The 27,101-nt window shown below is 43.0% G+C and overlaps 1 protein-coding gene across 2 annotated transcripts in view; it reads left to right on the top strand.

Moving 5' to 3' along the window:
- Positions 1-27,101, top strand: part of CRYL1 (crystallin lambda 1) — a 141,995-nt gene that overhangs the window by 66,176 nt on the left and 48,718 nt on the right. For both annotated transcript variants that reach the window (XM_070520370.1, XM_014837169.3), the window contains exon 3: positions 1,762-1,888. In XM_070520370.1, coding sequence (XP_070376471.1) covers positions 1,762-1,888 — 127 coding nt within the window. The remainder of the gene's footprint in view (positions 1-1,761; positions 1,889-27,101) is intronic.

Raw genomic sequence — 27,101 nt, 5'->3', positions numbered from 1 at the left:
CCTGGCGCTTGCCACTGGTCACAGTGCTCTCCAGTTGGACATAAGCAGTCTCAGGAACACCCACCTCAGACAACATCCCTCTCAGACCATGACAAAATGAGACAAAACAGGACCGTGTCATGTGTTATAAATTTCTGTAAGCGTAGACAAAAACAGGATCACTGTGCAACCTAGAAATGCTGAGCACCCCTCTCCCGGCTGAAGAGAAGGACTGCGACTTCCTTGCCCGTTCCAGCTTTGTGTTCAGTCTGGTCTCCCCTCCGTGCATGCGTGTTTACTGAGATGCCCAGTCTTCAGGTTGCCCTTGCTTTCTGACAGCATCCAAACTAGGGAACTTCAACCCTCCTCCAAACCACCCAACTAAAGCTCAAGTCCTATGGTAACAGATTCTCTCCGATGCCCTCTTACTGGCACCCGCGGTTCCTCTGGTGTGTGTTCCCCCTCCCTGTAGTAAGTAACAAACCCGACATTCCACTGCAGGTATCTTCTTTGGCTGAAGGACATTGACAGCTTGAAGATAAAAACCATGATGTGAAATGATGTAAAAGTTATTTGACTCGCTGGCAGAAAATAACAGACTTATTTGGAAATGCTCTTTGGGCAACTGTGTGTGTTTGTATATGTACTCTGCCTTGTTTATTTAATGTGTCATGAATTCTAAGCAGGACTGACCATGTAGTTTCTGAGGCTACGTGCAAATGAAAATGTGGGGCCCTTGCTCAGTATTGATTAAGAATTTTAAGACAGCGACAGCAGAGCATTAAACTTAGCACGGGCCTTCTGACACGGGGCCCTGTGCGACTGCCCAGGCCACGCACCGTGAAGCTGCTGCTCCTGCTTATAAGACGCCTTCTTTCAGCCCTTCTCCTCAGGGACTGACTGAAGGATGAAGAGGAAGACCACTGCTGTCCAATTTTTCCCCCCATGGGCCTTTTTTTAATCCTTTTTTTCAAAAAAAGTTAAAATTTTTAATTGTGGTATCATACACATAACATAAAATTTACTATCAATAATTTTTAAGTATTCAGTTCAGTGGTTTTAAGTACATTCACATTATTTTACAACTGTCCATCTTTATAACTCTCTTCATTTTGCAAAACTGAAACTATTCGCATTAAACACTTAACTCCCCATTCTCCCCTCCCCCAGCCCTGAAACCACCATTCTTCTTTCTATCTCTATGAATTTGACCACTCTAGATGACTCATATAAGTGGAATTCTGCAGTATTTGCCTTTTTGTGACTGGCTTATTTCACCTCCAGGTTCATCCATGTTGTAGCATGTCTCAGAATTTCTTTTCTTTTTAAAGCTGAATAACATTCTGTTGTATGTACATACTGTATTTTGTTTATCCATTGATCCATATACGGACATTTGGGTTGTTTACACTTTTTGGCTATTGATGAATAATGCTGCTATGAACGTGGACGTACAGACATCTGTCCGAGTCCCTGCTTTCACTTTTTTAGGGTGCATACCGAGAAGTGGGATTGCTGGATCATGTGGTAGTTCTATTTTTAACTTTTTGAGTTAAAAGCCACAGTGGCTGCATTTTTACATTCCCACCAACATTGCATAAGGGCTCCAATTTCGCCGCCTCCTCACCAACACTTGGTTTGTTTTCTCTTCTTTCGATGGTTGCCATCTTAGTGGGTGTGAAGCGGTATATCATTGTGGTTTTAGGTCTGCATTTCCCTACTGATTATTGATATTGACCTTTGCTTTTGAATACTCACAGTGATCACTCTGCTTCTTCCTAGAAAAGAGATGAAGTTGCTGGAGCAGGCAGGTTCTCTGAAAGGCTCTCTGAGTGCTGAAGAGCAGCTGTCACTCATCCGCGGTTGTGCAAGTGTTGAAGAAGCAGTAGAGGGCGCCATGCACATTCAGGTGAGCCAAGAACTTTGTACTCAAGTCTGTAGGGGCTTGAAGAGCTGTCTTCTGACCACCATGGAAGAACAGGGGAAGGTAAAGGCAGTGGGAAGGTGTGGACGTCTTGTACCCTCAAGGTCAGAAGGATGTTTTATGTGATGGGAGACATGGCCTCAAAACATCTCCTATATGGGCTCTCATGAGACTAATATGATAATGTTCTCTTTCAAAGGTGTTAGAATTTTGAGTAAAAATTGATTTTCTGGACAGCTAACACTTTTAGTTTATCTTCCTATTGGATGAGAGATTATATTCTTGTTCCCAACTATAATTGAGCAGAAGCTTAAAGAAATCACCTAAAAGAAACCCTTTCAGTTCTTGTAGCATTTGCATTTAGCTTTTCCAACAACTTCACTTAAAAAAGAGAAGCCCTCCAGGGCACTGTTTCCACAGCTGAGTGAGCTCCAGGCAGAGCTGAGGGGCAGCCTCGGGCCGCGGGCACAGCTCGATGCTCTCTGCAGGATCCGTGCTTCCTGGGGCTCCTGGCGCACCGGCAGTCCTGCCCCCAGTTAAGAACCCTGAGGTAGAAAGTTGTCTTCTAAAGTGTCACACTTACTGCCGTTGGGTTTAAGCAGATTTTAAAAGAAGCATCATTCCTGGGAGCCCTCCGTGATAGTTTGTGTTTTCTGAGACTTGTGCATTTCTGTTTATTCAGTGTTGCACATTTCATTTGGTTACTGTGATGATATTCTAGCTGAGAATTTGGGAGCAAACCAAAAAAGACTGAGTGTGTTTTGTGTTTAGGTCAGCTGCTGCTCTGAGATTCAAGCCAAATAGAGGAAGTCTAAGTTCTTGTCTTTGTAGCTCTAAAATTTCTCTGATTCATTTAACAACTGTGTGTTGGATAGAACGTAAGAAGAGGACTGTTTTTCAATTCCTTATCTCTTTCTAGCGTTTTCCTCTCTATCTGTTGTATGGGAAGGTTGTGTAAAATTGAGGAGTCTTAAAAGGGATCCCAGTGCTCCTTTAATTAGCTGTCGGATGCCGTCTGTTTAAACACTTACTGAAGTGGTGGCGGGTGCTGTTGGAGCACTTGCTTCTGAAGATCATGGAAGCTTTCCTGCCTGGTCTCAGCAGAGAGGGTTAGTTTTTGAGGAAAGTGTGTGCTTCTTATGCTGAGCCTGCTGGAGGAGGAAATACAGTTTCGATTGTGTTGCTCCTGACACTAGCAAGGACAAGTGGGATCTTCCTGCCATGGAGGCAGTGGTTGAGAACACAGATGTTAAGTCAGGCAGACTTTGCACTGAGCAGCTGTGTCACTTTGGCAAGTTTTCTTAATTTCTGAGCTCTACTTTCTCATCTGTAAAATGGGCATAATACCCACAGCACCGGGTGATTGTGAAGAGAACCATCAGTGCTCAATCTAAGATGACCCTAATGTAAGGCACGTCTCTCAATGAGAAGATTAAAAAAAAAAGTCCCTTTTTGGGGTCAGTTTGGTATATAATATTTACTTGATGGAAATTAAATATTATAATTACCTATGTGATCTGAAATATGAATATGCAGTATAGTGTTGTAATACTTCTGCTTTCACATTTCACAAAACGCTTTTGTTCAAACTCTTAACAGATAGACTCCAGTGTCTTTGTCTTCCTGGGAGTGACTTTTTGAGACTCTTTTCGGAACAGTTTTCCAGAGCGCATCATCTCTGCTTGCCTTGGAGATGTTTCTCTGCAGAGTTGTTTTAATCCATGTATGAGGACGGCATTGGAAGTTTTCTTTCCAGCCTCAACTACTCATTCTCAAACCTTTAGCTGTTTTTTTTCTCCCTGCAGTAGTATGCGTGTGGTTCCACAACTTAACAGCTTGCTGTGTTAATTTTTTTAAAGGGATCTTGATAAAGCTTATTTACAAATTTCCCAGCACTAGCAATTGTAAAGTCATGCCCCGGAATAATTAATATGTTTGTGTTAAATTTCTCTGTCTCCTGGTTCCATTTTAAACAATAGATTCTGTCAGATGATTTCTATACTAGCATGATTGATTGAATTAGTTCAGGCTAATATTTCTTCCCTGAACAGTGTATCATTTTTCAAAAAATAGAAAGCTGTCCATAATGTGAGAACTTTATAATGACTTGACTATGAGGTGAGTTCTTCTTTTATGGGATAATTTCTGGGGATTATTCTAACTCATAATGCATGTAAAGTGCTTAGCATAGTACTCAGCACATAGAAAATGCTTCATAAATTTATAAAATGTATTATTTTATAATGTGGCCATTTGTATACAGTTTTGGTAATAAATATTATGGGGCAGTATATGTTGTTCTATGTGTAGTAGGTGCTAAAAACTGCTCTTTAAGGTCTGTCTTTATTTTATTGACTAAATGAATATATTTACATGATATTTGCATGTTGAGCAGCATCTGTCATGCAGAACAACACAGAGTTAGGCAGTGTGGGGAGAGGAGAATGAGAAAGATGATGGAAGCTCTACCAGGTTTAATTTATGTAAGAGATTAAGTTCTTCAGAAACCGTTTGTACTGCTAGTATCACAAAGAGTGTGGGGAGGGGGATGGTTCTGACCCGGAGGACTTGGGCAAGTTTAGTAAAGTTAGGATTTGAGCCTGCCTTGGCCTTTGACAGTGCATTTTAGAGGACAGGGTGGGGGCAGAGCGGGGTACAGTGTCTCAGAAAGAGACGAGCAGAGGACGAGAGGTGCCTGTGTGTGTGCTCTAGGCCCCAGGCGTGGAATGGCCATGCTGAGCTGAGGGCGATTGGAGAGGTGGGAAGAGGCTGGAAGTGAAGTGGAAGCCAAGTTGGGAATGCTTTGATGCCAACATGAAAGTTACTTAGATGAAATGAATTAATATTTATAAAGTGCTTAGAGTAGTGCATGGCACTTAAGTAGTGCATTCCTTAAGTGTTCTCTTAAGGAAATAAAGGGTTTGGGTTTCATTCTGTTTCCTGATGAGACTCCTCCAAGGAAGGTGTTTAGCAGGACAGAGAAACTAATCAGAAGGAAAAATGGATAAGAAAAAAACCTTAGGCTCCATTTTTGTTTGTTGCCTTGACTGATTTTCTTGGACATGTTTACATATTTCTTGAATGACATGGGGCAAATTTGATTTTCCAAATTTTGTAACTAATGCGTATTAATTTTACCTCATGTTTACCAAACAATAAGTTAATAAAACCCCCAAATCAAAACCTACCTGATGTTGTACCTTGTGTTTGTTACATTGTATTAGGTTTCTAACAATCCAGGAATTTTAAAAATATATTTTAAAGAATAAAGAGTAAAGTTTAGGAAAATCCTGCTTAGGTCTATTATTCTAAGAATGTTGTAATATTTTTGTGTATTTGTATTTCTTTTCATTTCTCCTCTTTATTTTCTCTTTCTCTAACATACTTGACATTATACTATAAATAGAGTTTTGTATCTTGGTTTTTAATTAAAACTTAGAATATTTCTTGTTGTGATTTGCCCAGGACTCTATCAGATAGAAAAGTTTAATTCTTAGACTTAAAGAAAATTATGTTTCTCCTGTGTTGTCTAGCATGGAAGAACCTTTCATCCAAGAGTGACATTAAAGCTGAAGATGCAGAAGGCCACAGTGGTCTGTAAGGCATCTCCTCCTCACCAGGCCTCAGCGCACTTCCTTGTCTCAGTGCCCGTGACTTCCTGCTAGCTCAGCCCTCTGGTCAACTCTTATAACTCCTTTTTCTGGTTAATAAAAGGAAAAGTTGTCATTGTAGAAAAATTAATCCAGGCTATTTTGAGACATTTTTCTTATAAAAAGAAAATTATCATTACTTTAGGGAATTGTTCAAAAGCAGGAGACAGAACTTGTGAATTAAACACAACCACATTGCTTGCCAGAGCTCCTGATCTGCCCACAACGTAACTGTAGGATTTACTGACTCCCCACGGGCCCAAGGCCCAGAAAGCTGTGTGAGTCTCTGAGGTGGATTTGTCTTCTAGCCAAAGCCCAGGAGGTGGGTGCCTGGGGCAGAAAGTCTTCTAATACTCTGCTGAAAATGTGGGAGCAGACAAGGAAGGAACCCAAATTTCCAGAACTTAGTGCAATTTTGAAATCAAATCTTGCCTGGCAAGAAAATCTACTCTACTGGAAAAATAAGTTTATTCTGAAAAGCCTGTCTCCAGTGTTGACTCTTAAAGAGCATTAAGGCCCATTAGCTGTGCTGCGGAGGCTGTGTGTAATCGCTGGAGTTTAGGCCCGGAGATGCCAGGTGCTGGTTGGAGCCGTGGCAATGGTTTATAGAATTATGAAGTTTAAATGGAGTTTCCTTGCACAAAATCAGGACAACAGCTGAAATCTTCAAGTAAAAATTATATTATCCGTGTAGATGATCAGAATTTGCGTCTGAACTTTGCCTTTAAAATTTAGAAAATGCTAGTTGTTTTGATAAGGGCTTTTAGACTGTCAGTAGTTACAGGAAGCAGTGTTCATGAATACTAACACTTTTAAAATTTATACGTTTTCTTAAAGGCTGGAAGCTTCTTGAACTTATGGTCTTGGTTCACTGAGGCTCAGAATAATCCTTCCTTTGGAAGGGAGGGGGATGGGAGTGAGGATGGGGGTGGAGGTGAGGAGTGTTCAAGTAACAAAGGGCATATGGGATGGCCAGCACTGAGAACGTGCAGGAAGGCACATTGAAACTTGGATTTTGTTTTTCCTGTTCCATGTGTTTTTTTTTTTTTAATTTGTAAAATCAGGTTTACTAAGGTATAATTTACATTAAAAAAATTCACCAGTTTTTTTGTTCAGTTCTGTGTGTTTTGACACATGCATATAATCATATAACCACCACCATGTTCAAGCTTTAGAACATTTCCATCACCCGCCTAGAGTTCTCTCCTCCTCCTCTGCAGTCAGCCTCCACTCCCCTTCCCCAGGCCCTGGAAACCACTGAGCTGTTCTTTGTGCCTATAGTTTTGTCTTTTCCAGATGTTAGGTAAAATGGAATCATGTAATATGCAGCCTTTTGGGTTTGACTTCTTTCACAGAGTAAAATGAACTTTTGATTCTTATATGTTGTTGTGTTTATCAGTAATTTGTTTCTTTTTACTGATAAGTAATATTCCATAGTCTGTCTTTCTGTTTACCAGTTGAAAAACATTTGGATTGTTTTCAGTTTTTAGCAGTTGTGAATAAAGCTGGTGTAAACATTTGTGTACAGGTTTTTGTATGAACATTTGTTTTTATTTCTCTTGGGTAAATGCCTAGGAGTGGAATTGCTAGGTGTATGGTAAGTATATGTTTTTATCTTTGCAAGAAACTACAAAACTTTCCAGAGTGGCTCTACCAGTGAAACTGTCTAGGCTTCAAATTTTCTTAGTTGGAAGATTTTAAACAGGCCTTCAATTTCTTTGGTAGATATAGAACTATTAGGGTTATCTATAGGGTTAATTATAGGGTTATCCATTAGGGTTATAATTTATCCTCTTTCATTTCTAATTTCATTTGAGCCTTCTCTTTTTTTTCTTAGTGAATCTGACTAAGGGTTTGTCAATTTTGTGTATCTTCTCAAAGAACCAGCTCTTTGTTTCATTGATCCTTTTTACTGTCTTTTTTGTTTTCAATTTCATTTATTTCTGCTCTGATTTTTATTGTTTCCCTCCTGCTGCTGCCTTTGGCTTTGTTTGTTCTTCTTTTTCTAGTTGTCTTAGTATAGTTTGAGATTGCTAATTTGAGATTTTTCTTGTTTGTTAATGTGGGCCTGTATTGAAATGAATTTCCCTCATAGGACTGCTTTTGCTGCATCCCATATGAGTTGCTATGGTGTGTTTTCATTTTTGTTCCAGATATTTTTTCATTTCTCCTTTAATTTCTTCAGTGATCCATTGGTTGTTCAGTAGCATGTTGTTGGTCTCCACATATTTGTCACTTTCCCAGCTTTTTTCTTGTAGTTGATTTCTAGTTTCATAGCATTATGGTTGGTAAAGATGCTTGTTATGATTTCAGTCTTCTTAAATTTATTGAGGCTTGCCTTGTTCCCCAACATATGGTCTATCCTTGAGAACGTTCCATGTGCACTTGAGAGGAATGTGTCTTCTGTTTTTGGATGGAGTGTTCTATCTATATGTATTAAGTCCATCTGGTCTAGTTCTTCATTTAATTCCACTGTTTCCTTGTTGTCTTTCTTCTGGATGATCTATCCATTGGTGTAAATGTGGTGTTGTGGTCCCTTACTATTATTGTGTTGTTGTTAATATCTCCTTTTTGGTTTCTTTTTTCTTTTTTTTTGAGGAAGATTAGCCCTGAGCTAACATCTGCTGCCAATCCTCTTCATTTTGCTGAGGAGGACTGGCCCTGAGCTAACATCCATGCCCATCTTCCTCTATTTTATATGTGGGGTGCCCATCTTCCTCTATTTTATATGTGGATGCCTGTCACAGCATGGCTTGACAAGCGGTGCGTAGGTCCACACCCAGGATCTGAACTGGTGAACCCTGGGCTGCCAAAGTGGAGCATGTGAACCTAACCGCTGTGCCACAGGGCTGGCCCCTCCTTCTAGGTTTGTTAATAGTTGCTTTATGTACTTTGGTGCTCCAGTGTTGGGTGCATAGATATTTATAAGTGTTATTTCCTCTTGGTGGAGTGTCCCTCCGATCATTATATACCGCCCCTCTTTGTCTCTCTTTACCTGTCTTATCTTGAAGTCTGCTTTGTCTGATATAAGGATGGCAACACCTGCTTTCTTTTGTTTGCCCTTAGCTTGGAGTATCATCTTCCATCCCTTCACTCTGAGCCTGTGTTTGTGTTTAGAGCTGAGATGTGTTTCCTGGAGGCAGCACACTGTTGGGTCTTGTTCTTTAATCCATCTCTCCACTCTGTCTTTTCCTCACGGAATTCAATCCATTTACATTTAGCATGATTATTGATACATGAGGGCTTAACACTGCCATTTTATTGCTTGTTTTCTGATTTTTCTGCATTTCCTTTGTTTCTCGTCCCATGTATTTCAGACCACCAATTCAGTTAGGTAGTTTTCTATGCTGGTTTTCATAGTTTTCTTCTTTTTTATCATTTGTGTCTCTCTTCTAATTATTTGTTTAATGGTTATCATGGGGTTTGTATAAAAAATCTCATAGCTGAGATAGTCCATTTTGTGATAGTCTCTTGTTTCCTTTGACTAAGCTGATTCCATCCCTTACCTCTTCCCCTTCTGCGTTGTCATTGTCACATCTTATTCCATCTTGTATTGTGAGTTTTTGGTTAAAATGACAAGTTTATATTTATTTTTGGTGTTTTCCTTCCCTTTAATATTATAATTGTTTGCTAACCTGTTCTGATAGAGAGTTGCAATTTTTTGGTTTTGTCTTTCTATTTATCTCCTTGCTCAGAGTTTTGTAACTGCTTTCTTTTTTTTTCGGGTATGGGGGCCTTCTTGAGGATTTCTTGTAGCAGGTGTTTTGTGGTGATGAACTCCTTTAGCTTTTGTTTATCTGGAAAGTTTTTATTTCTCCATCATATATGAAGGATATTTTTGCTGATAGAGTATTCTTGTTGAAAGTTTTTGTCCTTCAGAATTTTGAATATATTATTCCATTCTCTCCCAGTCTGTAAGGTTTCTACTGAGAAGTCCACTGAAAGACTGATAAAGGTTCCTTTGTAAGTTATTTTCTTCTGCCTTGCTGCCCTTAGTATTTTTTGTTTGTCATTGACTTTTTCCAGCTTCACTACTGTATGCCTTGGAGAAGGTCTTTTTACGTTGACAAAGTTAGGAGATCTGGTGGCCTCCTTCACATGAATTTCCATCTCCTTCTCTAGGTTTGGGAAGTTCTCTGCTGTTACTTCTTTGAACAAGCTTTCTGCTCCATTCTCCTTCTCTTTTCCCTCTGGGATACCTATAATCTTTTTGTTGCGTTTCCTAATTGAGTCAGCTATTTCTTGGAGAATTTCTTCATTTCATTTTAGTCTTAGTTCTCACTCCTCCTCTATCTGGAGCATTTCAACATGTCTACCTTTGATTATGCTCATACGCTCCTCTATGATGTCCGCTCGACCCTTAAGGGAATCCATATTTGGTTTTATTTCTTCCATTGTGTCTCTTATCTCTGATATTTCTGATAGATTCTGCTTTATAGTTTCAATCTCTTTTATGAAGTAGCTCCTGAACTCGATTGTTTCTCTACATCCTTTTAACTCGTTGAGTTTTTTGATAATAGCTATTTTGAATTCTTTGTCATTTAGATTATGTATTTCTGTGTCCTCAGGACTGATTTCTGGTTGCTTGTCATTTTCTCTCTGGTCTGGAGATCTAATTTAACGTTTGATATTGCTAGAGGGAGTGGCTCTGTCTTTTTCACATCCTGGTGTTATTTGGTTGCAGTTACTGCCTATTGCCACTTGGCGGGGGTCAAGAGCTGCGTATTCTGAGCCCTCTGCCTTCAGCCGAGATCCCATGTCCTGGAGCCCTGCTGGGCAGTTTAGGGGAAGGGTGCTTTCTCCTGGGTGCTGTTGGAGTTTTCTCGCTCTGCTCTTGCCATCTGCTCTCCTGGGGTGTTGGCTTGATGAGCTCAACCCTCGTGAGAGCTTTCCCCCAAGTAGAGGGCTTCCCTCTAGGCTGCCAGGGCCCTCGGTGATCCTTGATGTTTCTGTGAACCAACGTCCCCTCTCCCCTTCCTTCCCTCTTGAAGGCCTTCTGCTGTCCCGGATCACAGTCTTTAGGGGAGGGAGTGAAGTTTTCTCTTACCCCATTCCACCTCCTCTGAGGGGGGCTCCAGGCTTTCTGCCCTCCATCATATGGCTGTGTGGGTCTCTCCAACGTTTTTTGTGTTGTGTGGACGTCCTCTTTGGGAGTATGAATGTCCTTTTCATTGTATGGTGGAGGGGAGAGATTCCTGGGGAAGCTCACTCCACCATGATGCTCTTATTTCTTGTTTTTTTTAAATCTGTGTTTATTTTTATTTATTTGCTTGTTTGTTTTGTGGTATGGGTAGCTTCAAAGGTATGATATGAGCAAGGAATGAACTATGTTATCATAAATATTTGAGGGTCAGGCAAGTTTTAATCCTTTTTTTTTTGGTGAGTAAGATTCACCCTGAGCTAACATCCATTGCCAATCTTCCTCTTTTTTCTGTTTTTTCGCTTGAGGAAGATCAGCTCTGAGCTAACATCTGTGCCAGTCTTCCTTTACTTTTCATGTGGGATACCTCCACAACATGGCTGATGAGTGGGGTAGGTCTGTACAGGGGATCCAAACCTGCAAACCTGGGCTGCTGAAGCAGAGTCCACAGAACTTTAACCACTTGGCCACAGGGCCAGCCCCAGGCAAGTTTTAATCTTAATTGAGGATTATATATTTAGCTTCTTCCTATTTACCAAATAGGACTTGAGAAAGTGATTAGTCACAACCTAAGAAGAAGACTAAAATAAAGAAACAGAAGGGGAGGCATCTTCACTGCACTTAGTCTGCTGTAGGAAAGAGTACAAGTGACCAGCCTGTTGGCCCCCACAGTGTGTGTAAAACCTCATGTGCAGGCACTGTTAATAGCTCCTCTGTCCCTATGGGGATGAGTGAGGCGGTGGCCTCAGCTGTGTCCCAGACATCGTGGGGCCTGTGAGATCCTTAGGAACATATTCCACGTGAGCTATTGTCTTGGGCTTTTAATTTCTGGGCTTGAGTATGAAGTTAAATGTGCTGGGGCAGAATGTTAAAGGTGGCAGACTTTGATCTTATCCAGGAAGTGTGGCCTAAGGTTAGTGTCAGTCTGAATTTCTGCTTTACCTTTCAATTTGGGCAGTTCAGTGTAGGAAGATGCACTTCTTGGTGACAGACTTTGGTGCCTATGACTTGTTGATGAGCAAGGTGACAATGGAAAGCATGTGGCTTAGCATTACCCAGAACTGCATCTGGGAGCAGCCCCAGCATGCCTGTCTCACTTCTGATTGCAGTACCGTAAGGGAGGGGCAGGCTGATGCTGGGAGGGACCTGGTAGGGGCCAGGCTGCCAGTGGTGTGGGCCAAAAGTTCCGTGAGAGAGCATTTGGTGAGGAGGCTGACAAACCCTCTGGAAGCTGTGGTCTGTCCCCAAGGCTGTGCAGGCCAGAGTTTTCGTTCCAGGGTGCTTTACTACAGAAGCCATCCCTTTAAAAAGTGTTAATTATAAATATTAACAATGTTTGAATACTAGAAAGGGGAAAACGTGCCCAATTTGAATATCCCAATACCCATTTGTTACATTTGTCTATATTTCCCTCCAGTCTTCTTTCATGTGTAATTTCTGTAGTGTAATTGTAGTGTGTCTTTATCTATTCATTTTCATATGCTGCTTATGTGAAACAACATCTAACATTTTTCTGCTTATTAGAGTCTGCAGTTCTTCAGGTGGCTGCATAAGAGGCTGTTGAGTGGAGGCACCAACTAAATCAAATGGTATTAATCCATTTCATTTAAAGTAACTAATGATAGGGAAGGCCTTACTATTCTTACTATTGCCATTTTGTTGTTTTCTGTATGTCCTCTAGTTGTTTTGTCTCTCTTTTGTCTTCTTGCTGCCTTCCTTTGTGTTTCATTGTTTTTTGCAGTGACATACTTTGATTCCTGTCTCATTTTCTTATGTGCATCTTCTATGTAGGTATTTTCTTGGAGTTACCATGGGGATTACATAAAATATCTTAAAGAAATCTATTTTAGACGTAACAGCTTACTTTAATCACATACAAAAAGTCTAGTGCCTTACACCTCCCTCCTACTTTATGTTATTGATGTCACAAATTACGTATTTTTGTGTTTTGTTTCTATGTAACATAGTTTTGCAGTTGTACTTATTTTTATGCTTTCATCTTTTAAATTCTATACCAGAAATAAAAATGGTGTGCACACACCCATTATAGTATTACAGGATTCTGTATTTGTTTTTATGTTTACCAGAGAGCTTTATATTTTCACGTGTTCATGTTTCTGACTAGCATTTCAACTTGAAGAGCTCCCTTCAGCAGTTCTTGTAAGACAGGTCTAGTGGTGATGGAGTCCCTCAGCTTTGGTTTCTCTTGGAAGGTCTTTATTTCCCCTTCATTTTTGAAGAGATGTAGTATTTTTGCTTGGCAGCTTTTCCTTTCAGCACTTTGAATATATCATCCCACTGCTTTCTGGCCTGTAATGTTTTTGCTGAGAAATCTGCTGATAATCTTATAAGAGCCCCCTTGTCCGTGACAGATATTTTCTCTTGCTGCTTTCAAGATTCTTTCTTCGTCTTCAACTTTTGACAGTTTGATTTCAATGTGTCTTGGTGTGGGCCTATATAGATTTATCCTGGTTGGAGTCTTTGAGCTTCTTCAATGTGGATGTACATTTCTCTCCTCAGATTTGGGAAGTTTCTGGCCATTATTTCTTCATAAGTTCTCTGCCTCATTCCCTCTTCTCCTTCTGGAGTTCCCATAATACTTATATTGGTTTGTGTAGTAGTCTCGTATAATTTCCTTAGCTGTCTTCACTTTTCTTCATTCTCTTGTTCTTTTTATTCCTCTGAGTTGATGCTTTCAAATGACTTGCCTTTGACCTCATTGATTCTTTCTTTTGCTAAGTCAAGTCTGTTGCTGATCACCTCTAGTGAATTTTTCAATTTTGTTATATTCTCCAGCTCAAGAATTTGTTTCTGTCTGTGTTAATGTTCTCATTTTGTTGATGTGTTGTTTTCCCTGATTTGTTTAGTTGTCTGTCTGTGATCTCTTAGAGCACATTGAACTTCTTAAGATGATTATTTTGAATTCTTCGTGAGATAATTCATAGATCTGTTTCTTAAAAGTTGGTTTTGAAAATTTATTTTGTTCTTTTAATTGGGTCATATTTCCTTGTTTCTTTATGTGCCTTATTATTATTATTATCTTTTCTTAGGAAGATTGGCCCTGAGCTAACATCTGTTGCCAATCTTCCTCTTTTTTTTTTTTTCTCCCCAAAGCCGCAGTACATAGCTGCATATCCTAGTTGTAAGTCATTCTAGTTCTGCTATGTGGGATGCCTCCACAGCATGGCTTGATGAGCGGTGTGTTGATCCACACCCAGGATCCAAACTGGCAAACCCCAGGCTGTGGAAGTGGAGCACACGAATTTAACCACTTGGCTACAGGGCTGGCTTCCTTTTTTTCTTTTTTTTTTTAAAAATAATTACAGAGACAAAGACTTTTTTTTTTGGTAAGGAAGATTGGCCCTGAGCTAACATCTGTTGCCAATCTTCCTCCTTTTTTTCTTCTCCCTGAAGTCCCCGTATATAGTTGTATATCCTAGTTGTAGGTCATTCTAGTTCTTCTGTGTGGGATGCTGCCACAGCATGGCTCTGTCAGCAGTGCATAGGTCCACACCCAGGATCTGAAGTGGTGAACCCCGGGCCACCAAAGTGGAGTGTGCAAAACTTAACCACTCACCCACTTGGCCAGCCCCTGCCTTATTATTTTTTATGTGTGATTTGTGCATTTCAAAAACCAGCCACCTCTCCTGGGCTTTATGGACTGGCTTCATACAGGGAAAGACTTTCACCAATCAGCCTGGCTAGAGGTTCTGAGAGCCTTTCAATCCTTTTCTGGGGACATGTCTTCTCTGGGCTTGTGCATGTAATTTCTCAGTTAGAGAGGTTTGCCGATTCTTTTCCAGGAGCTCGTCATCTCCTGCCTCCTTTGGGGTCTGAGTGGCACCACAGGTCCTCTGGCATCACAGTAAGCTGCTGAGCTCCCTTGTTCTCAGTGGCCTCCAGGCATCCAAGGTATGCCACTTCCCCGTCAGTGCTCTGAGTCACATCAGACAGAAACCATCCCTCAGACTGTCCCCCAAAGAACTGGAGTGTTAATGGACATCCCCCTCTTCTCTTTCACTCCCAGGGAAGACGCTGTGAGTTGAGCTTTTCTACCAGATTGCACTGAGCTGTGCTGGCTTGGGGGAAGGGCCGTCTCAGAGGAAATGCAGTGGCTTTTCTCACCCATTTCAATGGGTCTTCTGTGATTTCCTAACTGGTTTCTGGAGTTGTCAAAAAGGCTTTTGGACCATATACTGTTGTTAAGTTTTTGTCTCTGTGGGAGAATGAGGTCTGGGACTTCCTATTCCACCATCTTCTGATGTCACTCTAGAAAAGCTTTATAACAAAAGGACCAGATTTAGATATCAGAGTGTGTCCTTTTCTGCAGCCTAAATGAATCCGTTTTTCCATGTCCATCTCTCCTGCTCTTTCTCTCCAGAGGCTCCTGCACTGATGGAATTCAGTCAGCCTAAGCCAAATGTCATTTAGAAAACAGTGATCTTTGCTACTTCCAGCACTTTGCTATTATAAGTGAAACTTGATTGATCATCCCTGTATATCATTCTTCCATATTATGAGTTACCTTTTTAAGGGCAAGATCAATCAAAGTGGAATTACTGGGTATAAAGCCCCTTTCTGGCTCTCGATAACATATTATTGATTGGCATTGTAAACTCCCCTTACCCTTTAATTAAGAGCAAACTATGGGCCAGCCCTGTGGCCTAGTGGTTAAGTTCAGTGTGCTCTGCTTCAGTGGCTTGGGTTTAGTTCCTGGGTGTGGACCTACACCACTTTCAGCAGCCATGCTATGGTGGCAACCCACATAGAAAATAGAGGAAGGTTGGCACAGATGTTAGCTCAGGGTGAATCTTCCTCAAGCAAAAAGAAGAAGATTGACAATAGATGTTAGTTTGGAGTGAGTCTTCCTCAGCAAAAAAAAAAGAGCAACCTGTTAAGACTGTTCGATTTTAAGCTTGCAAGTATTGGGTATATTGATCTTTAAAATGCTTATTAAATTGATAAATGAAAACAGATACTTCATTATCCAAATTTGTCATAATAAACATGTCATCCCAACATTGACATTCTTAGTTTGGTTTCTAAAATAACTGTAAACTGAATGAGTGACCCTACTTTCCTCTAAAGTTAAAAAAAATAGAAACTCAAATCTGTGTTTAGAAGGATACTGCTGAGCTTTTTTTTTTTTTTAAAGATTTTATTTTTTCCTTTTTCTCCCCAAAGCCCCCCGGTACATAGTTGTGTATTCTTCGTTGTGGGTTCTTCTAGTTGTGGCATGTGGGACGCTGCCTCAGCGTGGTCTGATGAGCAGTGCCATGTCCGCGCCCAGGATTCGAACTGACGAAACACTGGGCCGCCTGCAGCGGAGCGTGTGAACTTAACCACTCGGCCACGGGGCCAGCCCCTACTTCTGAGCTTTTTTGAAAAGATGGAATGATGATATTGTAACAGAAACCTTGGAGAGTTGACGTAATATTGATTATATGTAATATAGATATAGGTAGAAACCTATATATCTATCTATGTCTAAACCTATCTTTCTATAGATAGAAACTTAATTGTCCCTTATGTCTTAGAAGTTTTAGGTTACATTAATGCCCAAAGTCAAAATAAGCAAGTGTCTAATATAAAGATTTTTATTTTATGAAATCTGTTAAATGGAATATATAAATATCAACTAAAGAAATAATTTTTTGATCTTATCACTCAGTTAAAAGCACGATCAGTCCATTTGAAAGTAGCTATGGCATGTGTACTTAATGCTTGGAAAACAAATACTTCAGCACTTACGATATTAGCCTCTAGTTATTTTCCCCAGACTGCTTTCACCTTTTGCTGTTGGTGAGTGGTCATTAGTTGCTAAGCATATTAGATATCATGCACTATACGGACACATCACGGAGTCTTGCCTTTTTAAGAAGTATATTATAAGGCATAAGAGGGAATCTGTCTGAGAATTTAATATTAATAAAAAACAAGGAACACCTGGAGTGAAACTCCATGCTGGTGAGAGTCCAGGGGACCCCAGTGTTCAGGAGTGGACGCTGTGGAGAGCATCCCACGATTGTTTGTTTGTTTTTCCTCCAGTTCTTGGGCTTCCTACTGCTCGCCTAGTGGCGTCGACCCCCTGAGATTCTTATCTGCTTACTCTGAACCGCCTTGTTTGTGTTTATTTTCATTTGAAAGTCAATATTCAGACTTGTTGCCCATATCTGTTTGAACAACTGGGGGAAAAAAATCAAAAGATTTCTTTCAAGTTGGTGACTTTTACCTTTTAGGAGTGGGATTGTGCTGTGTCAGTCCCTATCACCCACAGGAGATCCTCCTGTCCTTCAGAAGCCCTGGTCATTAGAAGCATTGGACTACACGTCTGTGTGAGGGGAAGCATCTGGGCGCTTGCGCTGGTGCTGTCCCTCTGACTAATCGCATCTGCCAGGACCCAGGGTGGGGAGGTCGTGCCCTCTGCTGCCCCGCTTCAGCACCTGTGGTGTGTCTGCTACAGGGGGCCCTGCCAGGGTGAGCTGGAGCCGCCTTCCTTGAGAATGCCTGCTTTGTTTACACCTTTCACAGTGAGAAAATTTACACGAGCCTTCCCTTTATAGGGTCTCTTCCGGCTCTTTGTTTAAGATGTTACATGGACTTGTCCTTTTACATTTTCTTGCTTAACTTACAAGTTCAAATGAATTTCTACCTATCTTGCCATGTAAGTTGGAGGGTTTGGGGGGTGGGACTTTTCGCCCTCCAAGGGTCCTGGGTTTCTCCCTGAACATTGCCAGAGCAAGCCCTCCAACATTGAGTGACCCCCCACTGGGTACCCAGGACCCCCAAGGCCAGCATGGCTCATCTTTCCACTTGGTCAATGACCCACCGCCAGCACCAAGTACCATATGTTAGTCCCTTCCCATTACCAGGTTCTGTGCCATGTGCTTCACACACGATGATCCAATTCATCCTCACAGCACCCTGTGGGGTGAGTGCTAATAGTTACTCTGCACCTTGTCTCCTCTCCCCCCTATTATTGTAACCTCCATACCTCTGGGATAATTTTGGTGGTTTTGTTTTCTGCTGATCCCCAGCACCTAAAACAGTGCCTGGCATATGGTAGGAACTTACTGGTAACATTTGCTGATGACTGAATGGAGTATCTGTTTACAAGTGAGACATTCAAGACCTTCCCCAAGAGCCCCCGGATGGTGAGGGTCGAGACAGTATTTGGATTCAGGTTCCTTGTGACCCTCCTGCTCTGCCACCCCTCCCAGGGAAGGAGGGAGCGAGGGAGTGCAGGGGCCTGGGAGGACGTGGAGAGCCTTTTCCCAGCATTCCTGGACATTTCCTTCTCGCCTCTCCCTCTTCTTGTCTGGGTCTCTGCCCTCTCTCCAGTCTCCGCCCAATGCCAGGCATCCTGGCGCCTAGACAGAACTTTCCAGAACTTTCCGCTTTGCTCCCCTGGGAAGCATTCGCAGTGAGACTTTGCTGCCTCCTGACTCTTTTATTCTGTGCATTGGAGAAGCAACAGTGAGCTCCAGGGTGAAGGAGCAGTCTCACTACCTGGCTGGTTGCACAGGCGTCCAGACGCTTGGCTGTTAAAGCTAGAGAAGACAGACCAGGAGTTCTGAGCTGGCTTGACCCTGAGGCAAGATGGCCTTATCCCTGATCCTTTCGGACCTGAATAACAAAACCCCAAAGTTCAGAGGACCAAGGTTGCCACGTTGCCTCCTTCCCTTTACTAGAAGTAAAGGACGTCGAGGCAGGCCCAGGCAGGAAGCTGTTGGTTGAGGGTGAAAGTCAGGAAAGGATTTCTCCAGAAAGTCTTTCTCGGCTGGGATATTGGCTATGAGTGGCTTGGGATGGGAGAGGAAAGTTCCATGTGTCCCCTCTGGGCACAGCTGACCAGCTACTCCTGGGTTAGGCAGTGTGGAGACCCAGCAGCCTGGGCCAGCCACATCTGAAGGGCCAGGAGCACTTGACTTCTGCCCAAGGTTTCCTCTCGGTCTTTCCTCAAGCGGACCCTTGAAATATTTGGTTTGGCTATGATAAAATATTACCAGTTACAATCACTTACATGAATGGAGTTCCATGCAATAATTATGCATATCATCAAATATGGACTGGGCTAGCTTTTGGTAAGTCTTTTGATTGTAACAGAGAAGTTTTCATGTGTGTTCAGCGTTATTAATTCATTGCTTGTGGAATATGGCCCTCTCTTCCTGACTTGGAAATTAGAGGGAAGATTACATCCCATCTGCTGTGCAGCCTGGGGAGCGGGAGTGGGGCTGTGGGCGCTGGGAGGCACTTGATGCCAAACCAGCGTGGGGCTTGAGGTGTGCTCCGAGATAACGCGTGAGAACTTCAGAGCCCGCTGTTGTGACTGAAAGTGGAAGGAAATATGAAAAATATATTGTCACTGTCTTGAAACTCTGACTATTGTCTGCCTTTAAATGGAGCAATTTTCAGGAGCTACAAGTTGAGATCCAACTGCTGTTCTTAATAGAATTCAGGACCGTGTACTCATGCTTTTCTCTTCGTGCCCAGGTATTTTTATTAAATGTCTGCTTTCTCTGTACCTGTAAATAGGGAATCCCCTTCTTTAGAGCTTGAGAAATGAAAACTGATGCCTTTCATTAATAGCTTTGTGGGTAATGCACAACTAAGTTCTCTCTTACTTAAACCCAATTAACTTGAGATGTTTTTGGTACTTTCCTGAGACGTTATTCCTGAGGTGTTAAATCAGGTGAGAGTCATTTTATTGTATAAGCACTGATAACAATGAGAAATGAAAAGTAAGTTACCTTGAGTCCTACTACCCTCACAAATTACCCATTTTGGTTTTTCCTTTTTTCTTTTGGTCCTTACGGAATTTTATGTACAATTTTATATGGTGCTTCCCCACCCCGACCTTAACCGATAGTATTGTTCTATGTTATGTTCATCCTTCTGTGATAAGAGACCGTGTTATTTCTGACAGCTGGGCAGGTGGGCGTGTGGGTCCTGGGGTGGGGACCTTGGGATTGGGTTTGGTGGTCCCCCACCCACTTTCACAGTGGGGTCCTGTGAGGTAACAAGGACTCCTCCACTCTTCTAGCTTAAGGCCAGTTCAGAGGCCTAGGCTGGGACCCAAGGGCTGAAACTTGGCCACATGCAGTTTTAAAAACAAATTTTTTGTGGGGCCGGCCTGGTGGCACAGCGGTTAAGTGCTCACGTTCTGTTTTGGTGGCCCAGGGTTCACCGGTTCGGATCCCGGGTGCGGACATGGCACCACTTGGCATGCCATGCTGTGGTAGGCATCCCACATATAAAGTAGAGGAAGATGGGCACGGATGTTAGCTCAGGGCCAGTCTTCCTCAGCAAAAAGAGGAGGGTTGGCGGCAGATGTTAGCTCAGGGCTAATCTTCCTTAAAAAAATAAAATAAAATAAATTTTTTTGTTTGAATGACTCACTGATGTTTAAAAGTCAGGAAATTTCCATATAAAATGGATTTCTAGCAGCTCGTTAGAGTTGGATTCTCTGGCCACAGTGAACTGGGTAACTGAGATGCTGCCCATGCTCCCATCACTCTCTTGTGTGGCCTTAATACTGAGGCCAAGTGGCTCTTGCCACATATCACAGTTAGTGCACTGTCTTTTTTAGAATGGAGAGGAAAGTGAAGTGTTTCTTGTATATGTATCTTAACCAACAGTGGGAAAACAAAAATGAGATTGAAAACACTCAAGTTTCCACCACCTCGCTAACTCACTTGTTACCTGTCTGAGTGGTGATGGCTCTTGAGTTTGCTCCCCCTTTCCCGCCCCTCCAGGCCTAGATCTTGGCACTGCAAATCCTAACATCCTGATGGCAAGAGGAGGCACAGCAGTGAGTCCAAAGAGATGTTCCACCTCCCAGATGCTGAGAGCATAGCTGGCTTCCACTCCTTGCCCACTTTCCGCCACCCTGCCCTCCTCTGCCTGGCCCCACCGAAGCCCTAAGATTTCCTAGGATACCTTCTTTCCCCTCAGCAACTCAAGATCCATGGCTGGTACTGGCTGTTTGGGAATGGGGAGATGTGGAAAGCGTTCCAGTTGAGAGTCCCAGGGAAGACCTCCACGTCCATCCGCTCACTGCGAGCCTGTTGTAGTGATGCCACGCCCTGCACTGGAGGACGCCCCCTCTGTCACTGGCCCCATCAGAATTCCCTCTTTTTAGAGGTGAAGGCAGTGGTAGGAGAAGCTTTGACACTAGCTAGCCACCCCCTTGCTCCCACTAAGGAGGTACAACATGGCCAACAATTTTATAGGAAGTTTAGAAAATAAAAGTTTTCTAATCTGTAAAAGGGAGATAATAATGGAAACTACCTGATTATCTCTAGTGAGGAGGAAGTAAGTTAATACCCTTAACGTGCTTAAAAGAGTACCTTGCGTGTAGTGTTAGGTATGATTATCATTATTATCAATAAGGGGGTGGGAGGGAGCGCCTTTGACCTAGCTTCCTAAAATAAGCATTCCTGTCAGTTTTGAGTCTTTTCTTTTTCATGCATGGTTTTGTTTGGTTTCATCCACAGTTACCGTTGGAATGAGCGGGTTATTCCCTGTGACCGTTCCACGTTGTGCTGTAACTCTCAGGCCAGCCTTGTACCGGCTGCATCCTGTTCTGGCGCTTGTGCCCCCCTGCTGCACGCAGCCATCCCCGGGCTGCTGTGCCTCCGGTTTGTGTTATTTCCCTGTGAGGACACCTCTCTGATGCCTGAGACAGCTTCTGTGTAGACAATTTTGTTTAGGATCTTTTCCCTAAAGTGAGACTGTTGGACTAGATAATATGTGCTCTTATCTTTTTACCGAAGACTTTCTATCTTGTTTGCTTTCTGAATGGTTGTGCGGATAGTGGTTTTATCGTTGTCTGGAGTCCCTGGAAGGAATGGCATTTGGATTTGTGCAGACACTCACAGTGCTCTTCTCCTTCCTTTCCCTTCTACCGGTTGTTAGTGAGAACAGTGCATTTTTTGCCACTCTCCTGGAGAAATGGAAACTCCCCCAAGCCAGCAGCGCGGCCTCCCCAGCTCGAGCTCGCAGCAGCCTTGCCTGCGGGGCACCCCGGCCGTCCGGGGTGCATGAGGGGCTGGGCTGGCCGGCCGCTGCTGCTGAAGCCTTTCCTCTTCTCCAGGCTGCTCCTTTGGTGTTAGAGACGATGGGCTCCTGAAGGGACTTCTGTTCTTGGGATATTTGAGTGAGAAAGCAGCCCTGTTATGCGCGAAAGATGGGTTCAGCTTTACACTCTGGGCCGTCACACCATTGATAGACTTCTCGAGAACCATTAGGTGTCCAAGGCTGAATTCAGCCTTAAACTTCTGGGATGTGTAAAGCACATCGTACTTGTCCCCTGAAATCCATTCGTTTCTCTTTCGTTACATCCCATTGGGCATAAAGGAGTGGTCTCTGCTGTAGGAGTGGCCTTGACTGTGTAAGTCATCCGGGGCATCCCACCGCCTTGCCAGCCAGAGACTTTGCCCCCTGGCCTGGCTGTGGCAGCACAGCTCTCCTTTGGGGCCTGGCATTGCTGCAAGAATGAGAGAATGGCCCAACTAAGGCCTGAAGAAGTTTCCTGGGACTCTGGGGCTCTTTCTCCTGCGAGAGCCATAGGGAGAAATTAAACATTGTCATGCTTGGCTGCAGGGCAAGGAGTAGTGCAGCCATCCTGCCACCAGCCTGAGGATGAAACAGATAAAAGGAAGAATGCACAGCTAAGAGGATTCTAGGGAAAGAAAAGTCTCCGCCACTGTGTTAACTGAACCCTGAGTCCCTCTCTGCCTTTGGACCTTCTGTAATGTGAGCCAATCGGTGTCTCTATTGTTTAGGGCATTTTGAATTAGGTTTTCAATTACTTGTAGCTGAAAACACCTTGAACTAGTAAATATGATAAATTACTTGCTGACCCAGCCTTGAGCTTCTGAAAGGCTTCCTGTTAGTTTTTCAGTCTTTTTGTGTGTGTGAGGAGGATTGGCCCTGAGCTAACATCCCTTCCCAATCTTCCTGTTTCTGCTTGAGGAAGATTGTTGCTGAACTAACATCTGTGCCCATCTGCCTCTGTTTTATGTGGGACGCTGCCACAGCATGGCTTGATGAGCAGTGCTAGGTCCATGCCCGGGATCTGAACCAGTGAAGCCTGGACTGCCAAAGCAGTGTGTGTGAATTTAACCACTACACCACCAGGCTGGCCCCTCATTTTCATTGCCTATGTTTACTATAAATATTCCACAATTTATGTATTCATTCCCCTGTTGATGGATCTATAAATGTTGTAAACAATGTTGAATTATAAATAATGCTGCAGTGAATATTCTTGTACATCTCTTCTTATATTTATGTGTGTAATTGGCATATAGACTTAAGACTAGACCTTGTGTCTCATATAGCAGGTGCAGCATCAATTTTACACACACACACTCACACGTAGCAGGTGCAGCATCAATTTTACACACACACTCACATGTAGCAGGTGCAGCATCAATTTTACTCACACACACACTCACACGTAGCAGGTGCAGCATCAATTTTACACACACACACTCACACGTAGCAGGTGCAGCATCAATTTTACTCACACACACTCACACATAGCAGGTGCAGCATCAATTTTACTCACACACACACTCACACGTAGCAGGTGCAGCATCAATTTTACACACACACACTCACACATAGCAGGTGCAGCATCAATTTTACACACACACACTCACACATAGCAGGTGCAGCATCAATTTTACACACACACACTCACACATAGCAGGTGCAGCATCAATTTTACACACACACTCACACGTAGCAGGTGCAGCATCAATTTTACACACACACACTCACACGTAGCAGGTGCAGCATCAATTTTACTCACACACACACTCACACGTAGCAGGTGCAGCATCAATTTTACTCACACACACTCACACGTAGCAGGTGCAGCATCAATTTTACACACACACACTCACACATAGCAGGTGCAGCATCAATTTTACACACACACACTCACACGTAGCAGGTGCAGCATCAATTTTACACACACACTCACACGTAGCAGGTGCAGCATCAATTTTACACACACACACTCAAACGTAGCAGGTGCAGCATCAATTTTACTCACACACACACTCACACGTAGCAGGTGCAGCATCAATTTTACTCACACACACTCACACGTAGCAGGTGCAGCATCAATTTTACACACACACTCACACGTAGCAGGTGCAGCATCAATTTTACTCACACACACACTCACACGTAGCAGGTGCAGCATCAATTTTACTCACACACACTCACACGTAGCAGGTGCAGCATCAATTTTACACACACACTCACACGTAGCAGGTGCAGCATCAATTTTACTCACACACACACTCACACGTAGCAGGTGCAGCATCAATTTTACACACACACACTCACACGTAGCAGGTGCAGCATCAATTTTACACACACACACACTCACACGTAGCAGGTGCAGCATCAATTTTACACACACACACTCACACGTAGCAGGTGCAGCATCAATTTTACACACACACACACTCACACGTAGCAGGTGCAGCATCAATTTTACACACACACACTCACACGTAGCAGGTGCAGCATCAATTTTACACACACACACACTCACACGTAGCAGGTGCAGCATCAATTTTACACACACACACTCACACGTAGCAGGTGCAGCATCAATTTTACACACACACACACTCACACGTAGCAGGTGCAGCATCAATTTTACACACACACACTCACACGTAGCAGGTGCAGCATCAATTTTACACACACACACACTCACACGTAGCAGGTGCAGCATCAATTTTACACACACACACTCACACGTAGCAGGTGCAGCATCAATTTTACACACACACACTCACACGTAGCAGGTGCAGCATCAATTTTACACACACACACTCACACGTAGCAGGTGCAGCATCAATTTTACACACACACACACTCACATATAGCAGGTGCAGCATCAATTTTACACACACACACACTCACACGTAGCAGGTGCAGCATCAATTTTACACACACACACTCACACGTAGCAGGTGCAGCATCAATTTTACACACACACACTCACACGTAGCAGGTGCAGCATCAATTTTACACACACACTCACACGTAGCAGGTGCAGCATCAATTTTACACACACACACTCACACATAGCAGGTGCAGCATCAATTTTACACACACACTCACACGTAGCAGGTGCAGCATCAATTTTACACACACACTCACACGTAGCAGGTGCAGCATCAATTTTACACACACACACTCACACATAGCAGGTGCAGCATCAATTTTACACACACACTCACACGTAGCAGGTGCAGCATCAATTTTACACACACACACTCACACGTAGCAGGTGCAGCATCAATTTTACACACACACACTCACACGTAGCAGGTGCAGCATCAATTTTACACACACACACACTCACATATAGCAGGTGCAGCATCAATTTTACACACACACACACTCACACGTAGCAGGTGCAGCATCAATTTTACACACACACACTCACACGTAGCAGGTGCAGCATCAATTTTACACACACACACTCACACATAGCAGGTGCAGCATCAATTTTACACACACACTCACACGTAGCAGGTGCAGCATCAATTTTACACACACACACTCACACATAGCAGGTGCAGCATCAATTTTACACACACACTCACACGTAGCAGGTGCAGCATCAATTTTACACACACACTCACACGTAGCAGGTGCAGCATCAATTTTACACACACACACACTCACACATACAGATACAGTTTGCCAAAGTATACCAATTTATTTTTTCATCAGGAACATCTGAGAACACTTTGACTTTTTGCCAGTGTGGTATGTGTGCACTGTGTTAATTTCCACTTCCCTAATCACTTGATAGGTTGGATATTTGAGCCTTTTCTCCTCCACCCCCCTGTCCCCTCATTTTTTGGTGAAGTGCCTGTGTATACTTTTCTCATTCAAACACAAACCTTTAACTTTTCTTTACTGAGCTGTAGCAATTATTTTTGAATCTCAGGCACAAAAGCCTTTGTTTTAATATTTAGTCATAGTTTGCAGGCTGTCTTGCTTTGTTTATCATGTCTTTAAATGAATGCAGATTTTTTTCTGTTTCCGTGCAAATTTACCAGTCTTTTTCTCTGTATCTTAAGCTTTTTAAGTTTTGTTTAGGAGTTCCTCGTCCCCCAGTTTGCAGAGTGGGGCATCTGGAAGGCTGCTAGGCCATGTCTGGGGGCAGGCATGTTGTTTCACTGCTGTCAGGATTCTCGTAAACCCTGTAGGTCAGGGCCAGGCCTTTGCTGAGAGAGGGATCTTCACAATCATATCCAAGGTGGGGGGGTGCGAGCCCCCTGTTGGAAACTGCGGAGCCCCGGCGCGGACGCTGCCTGCCTGTTTCCTCCTGCTCTTGCTCAAGGAATGGATTACCGAGTCTTCTCTAAGATCCAGCCGTGGTGCAGTCAGCTGTTTGCTTATGCCTTTGCCCCTTCGTGGGGGAGAAGCTAAGGCCCAAGCTCCAGACTGCTCCTGAGGAGCGCCTAGGAAGCCTCTGACCTCTGTGCGTTGTGGTTCGTTGCGTCAGTAGCCCTGTGTTTGCTTCTCCACCTGCAGAGGCGCGTGGAGGTAAGTGACTTGGCCGGGACCCTGAGCGCAGCGTGTCAGTTGGGGAGTGAGGACTAGTTACACGTGTCTGTGACTCCCAGTTTAGTTTTTCATTTAGTCCCAAGCTATTTCCTGCAGTGAAGCTGTGTTTCTCTGGCCTTTGGGTCACTTCTGGATGTGTTTAGTGAATAGCTGAGATATTGAAAAGTCTGGCATCCCCTAAGCTATAGATACTGTCCAGCTTCAAAACGTTTGTAAAGGACTGCCGAAGAAATGACTCTGCTCCTCTGCATAAACCATGGCATTGTTGGTATGTATTTTCTAAAAATAAGAGCAAATTGAATGTGAAATAAACATTTCAAATCTTTTTAATTGCCTAAAGGATTCCTGTCAAGGGACTTCCTGATTGGAAGCATTACCAAAGTTGCTTTGAAAAAGGTGAAGAGGCTTTCTTTCAGGGCTACGGTGAAGGTGGCTGTGTGTAGGACACTTTTATCTTGAAGGAACATATGGGACATTTTGTCCTGAAGAGGTGTTTTTTATTCTTGAAAGTTGTAAAGTCTTTCCTAAGCATGAGATGGAATCTGAAGTGAAAATGACAAATCTACCTTAGATTAAAATACTTCCATGAGGCAGACAGTGAACAAAATCAGACAGCAAATGGCAGACGGCAGTAGTAAAAAAATGTTTTGAAAAGGCTAATATACAAAGAGCTGCCACAAATCAAGAAAGATACACTGGGGCCAGCCCCATGGCCGAGTGGTTAAGTTCACGTGCTCTGCTTTGGCGGCCCAGGGTTTCCCCGGTTTGGATCCCGGGTGCGGACATGGCACCG

Source organism: Equus asinus, chromosome 11 (genome assembly GCF_041296235.1).
Source record: "Equus asinus isolate D_3611 breed Donkey chromosome 11, EquAss-T2T_v2, whole genome shotgun sequence".
Classification (NCBI taxonomy): Eukaryota; Metazoa; Chordata; class Mammalia; order Perissodactyla; family Equidae; genus Equus; species Equus asinus.
Note: the sequence above shows the minus strand (reverse complement) of the source record. Positions and strands in the feature narration are given on the sequence as shown.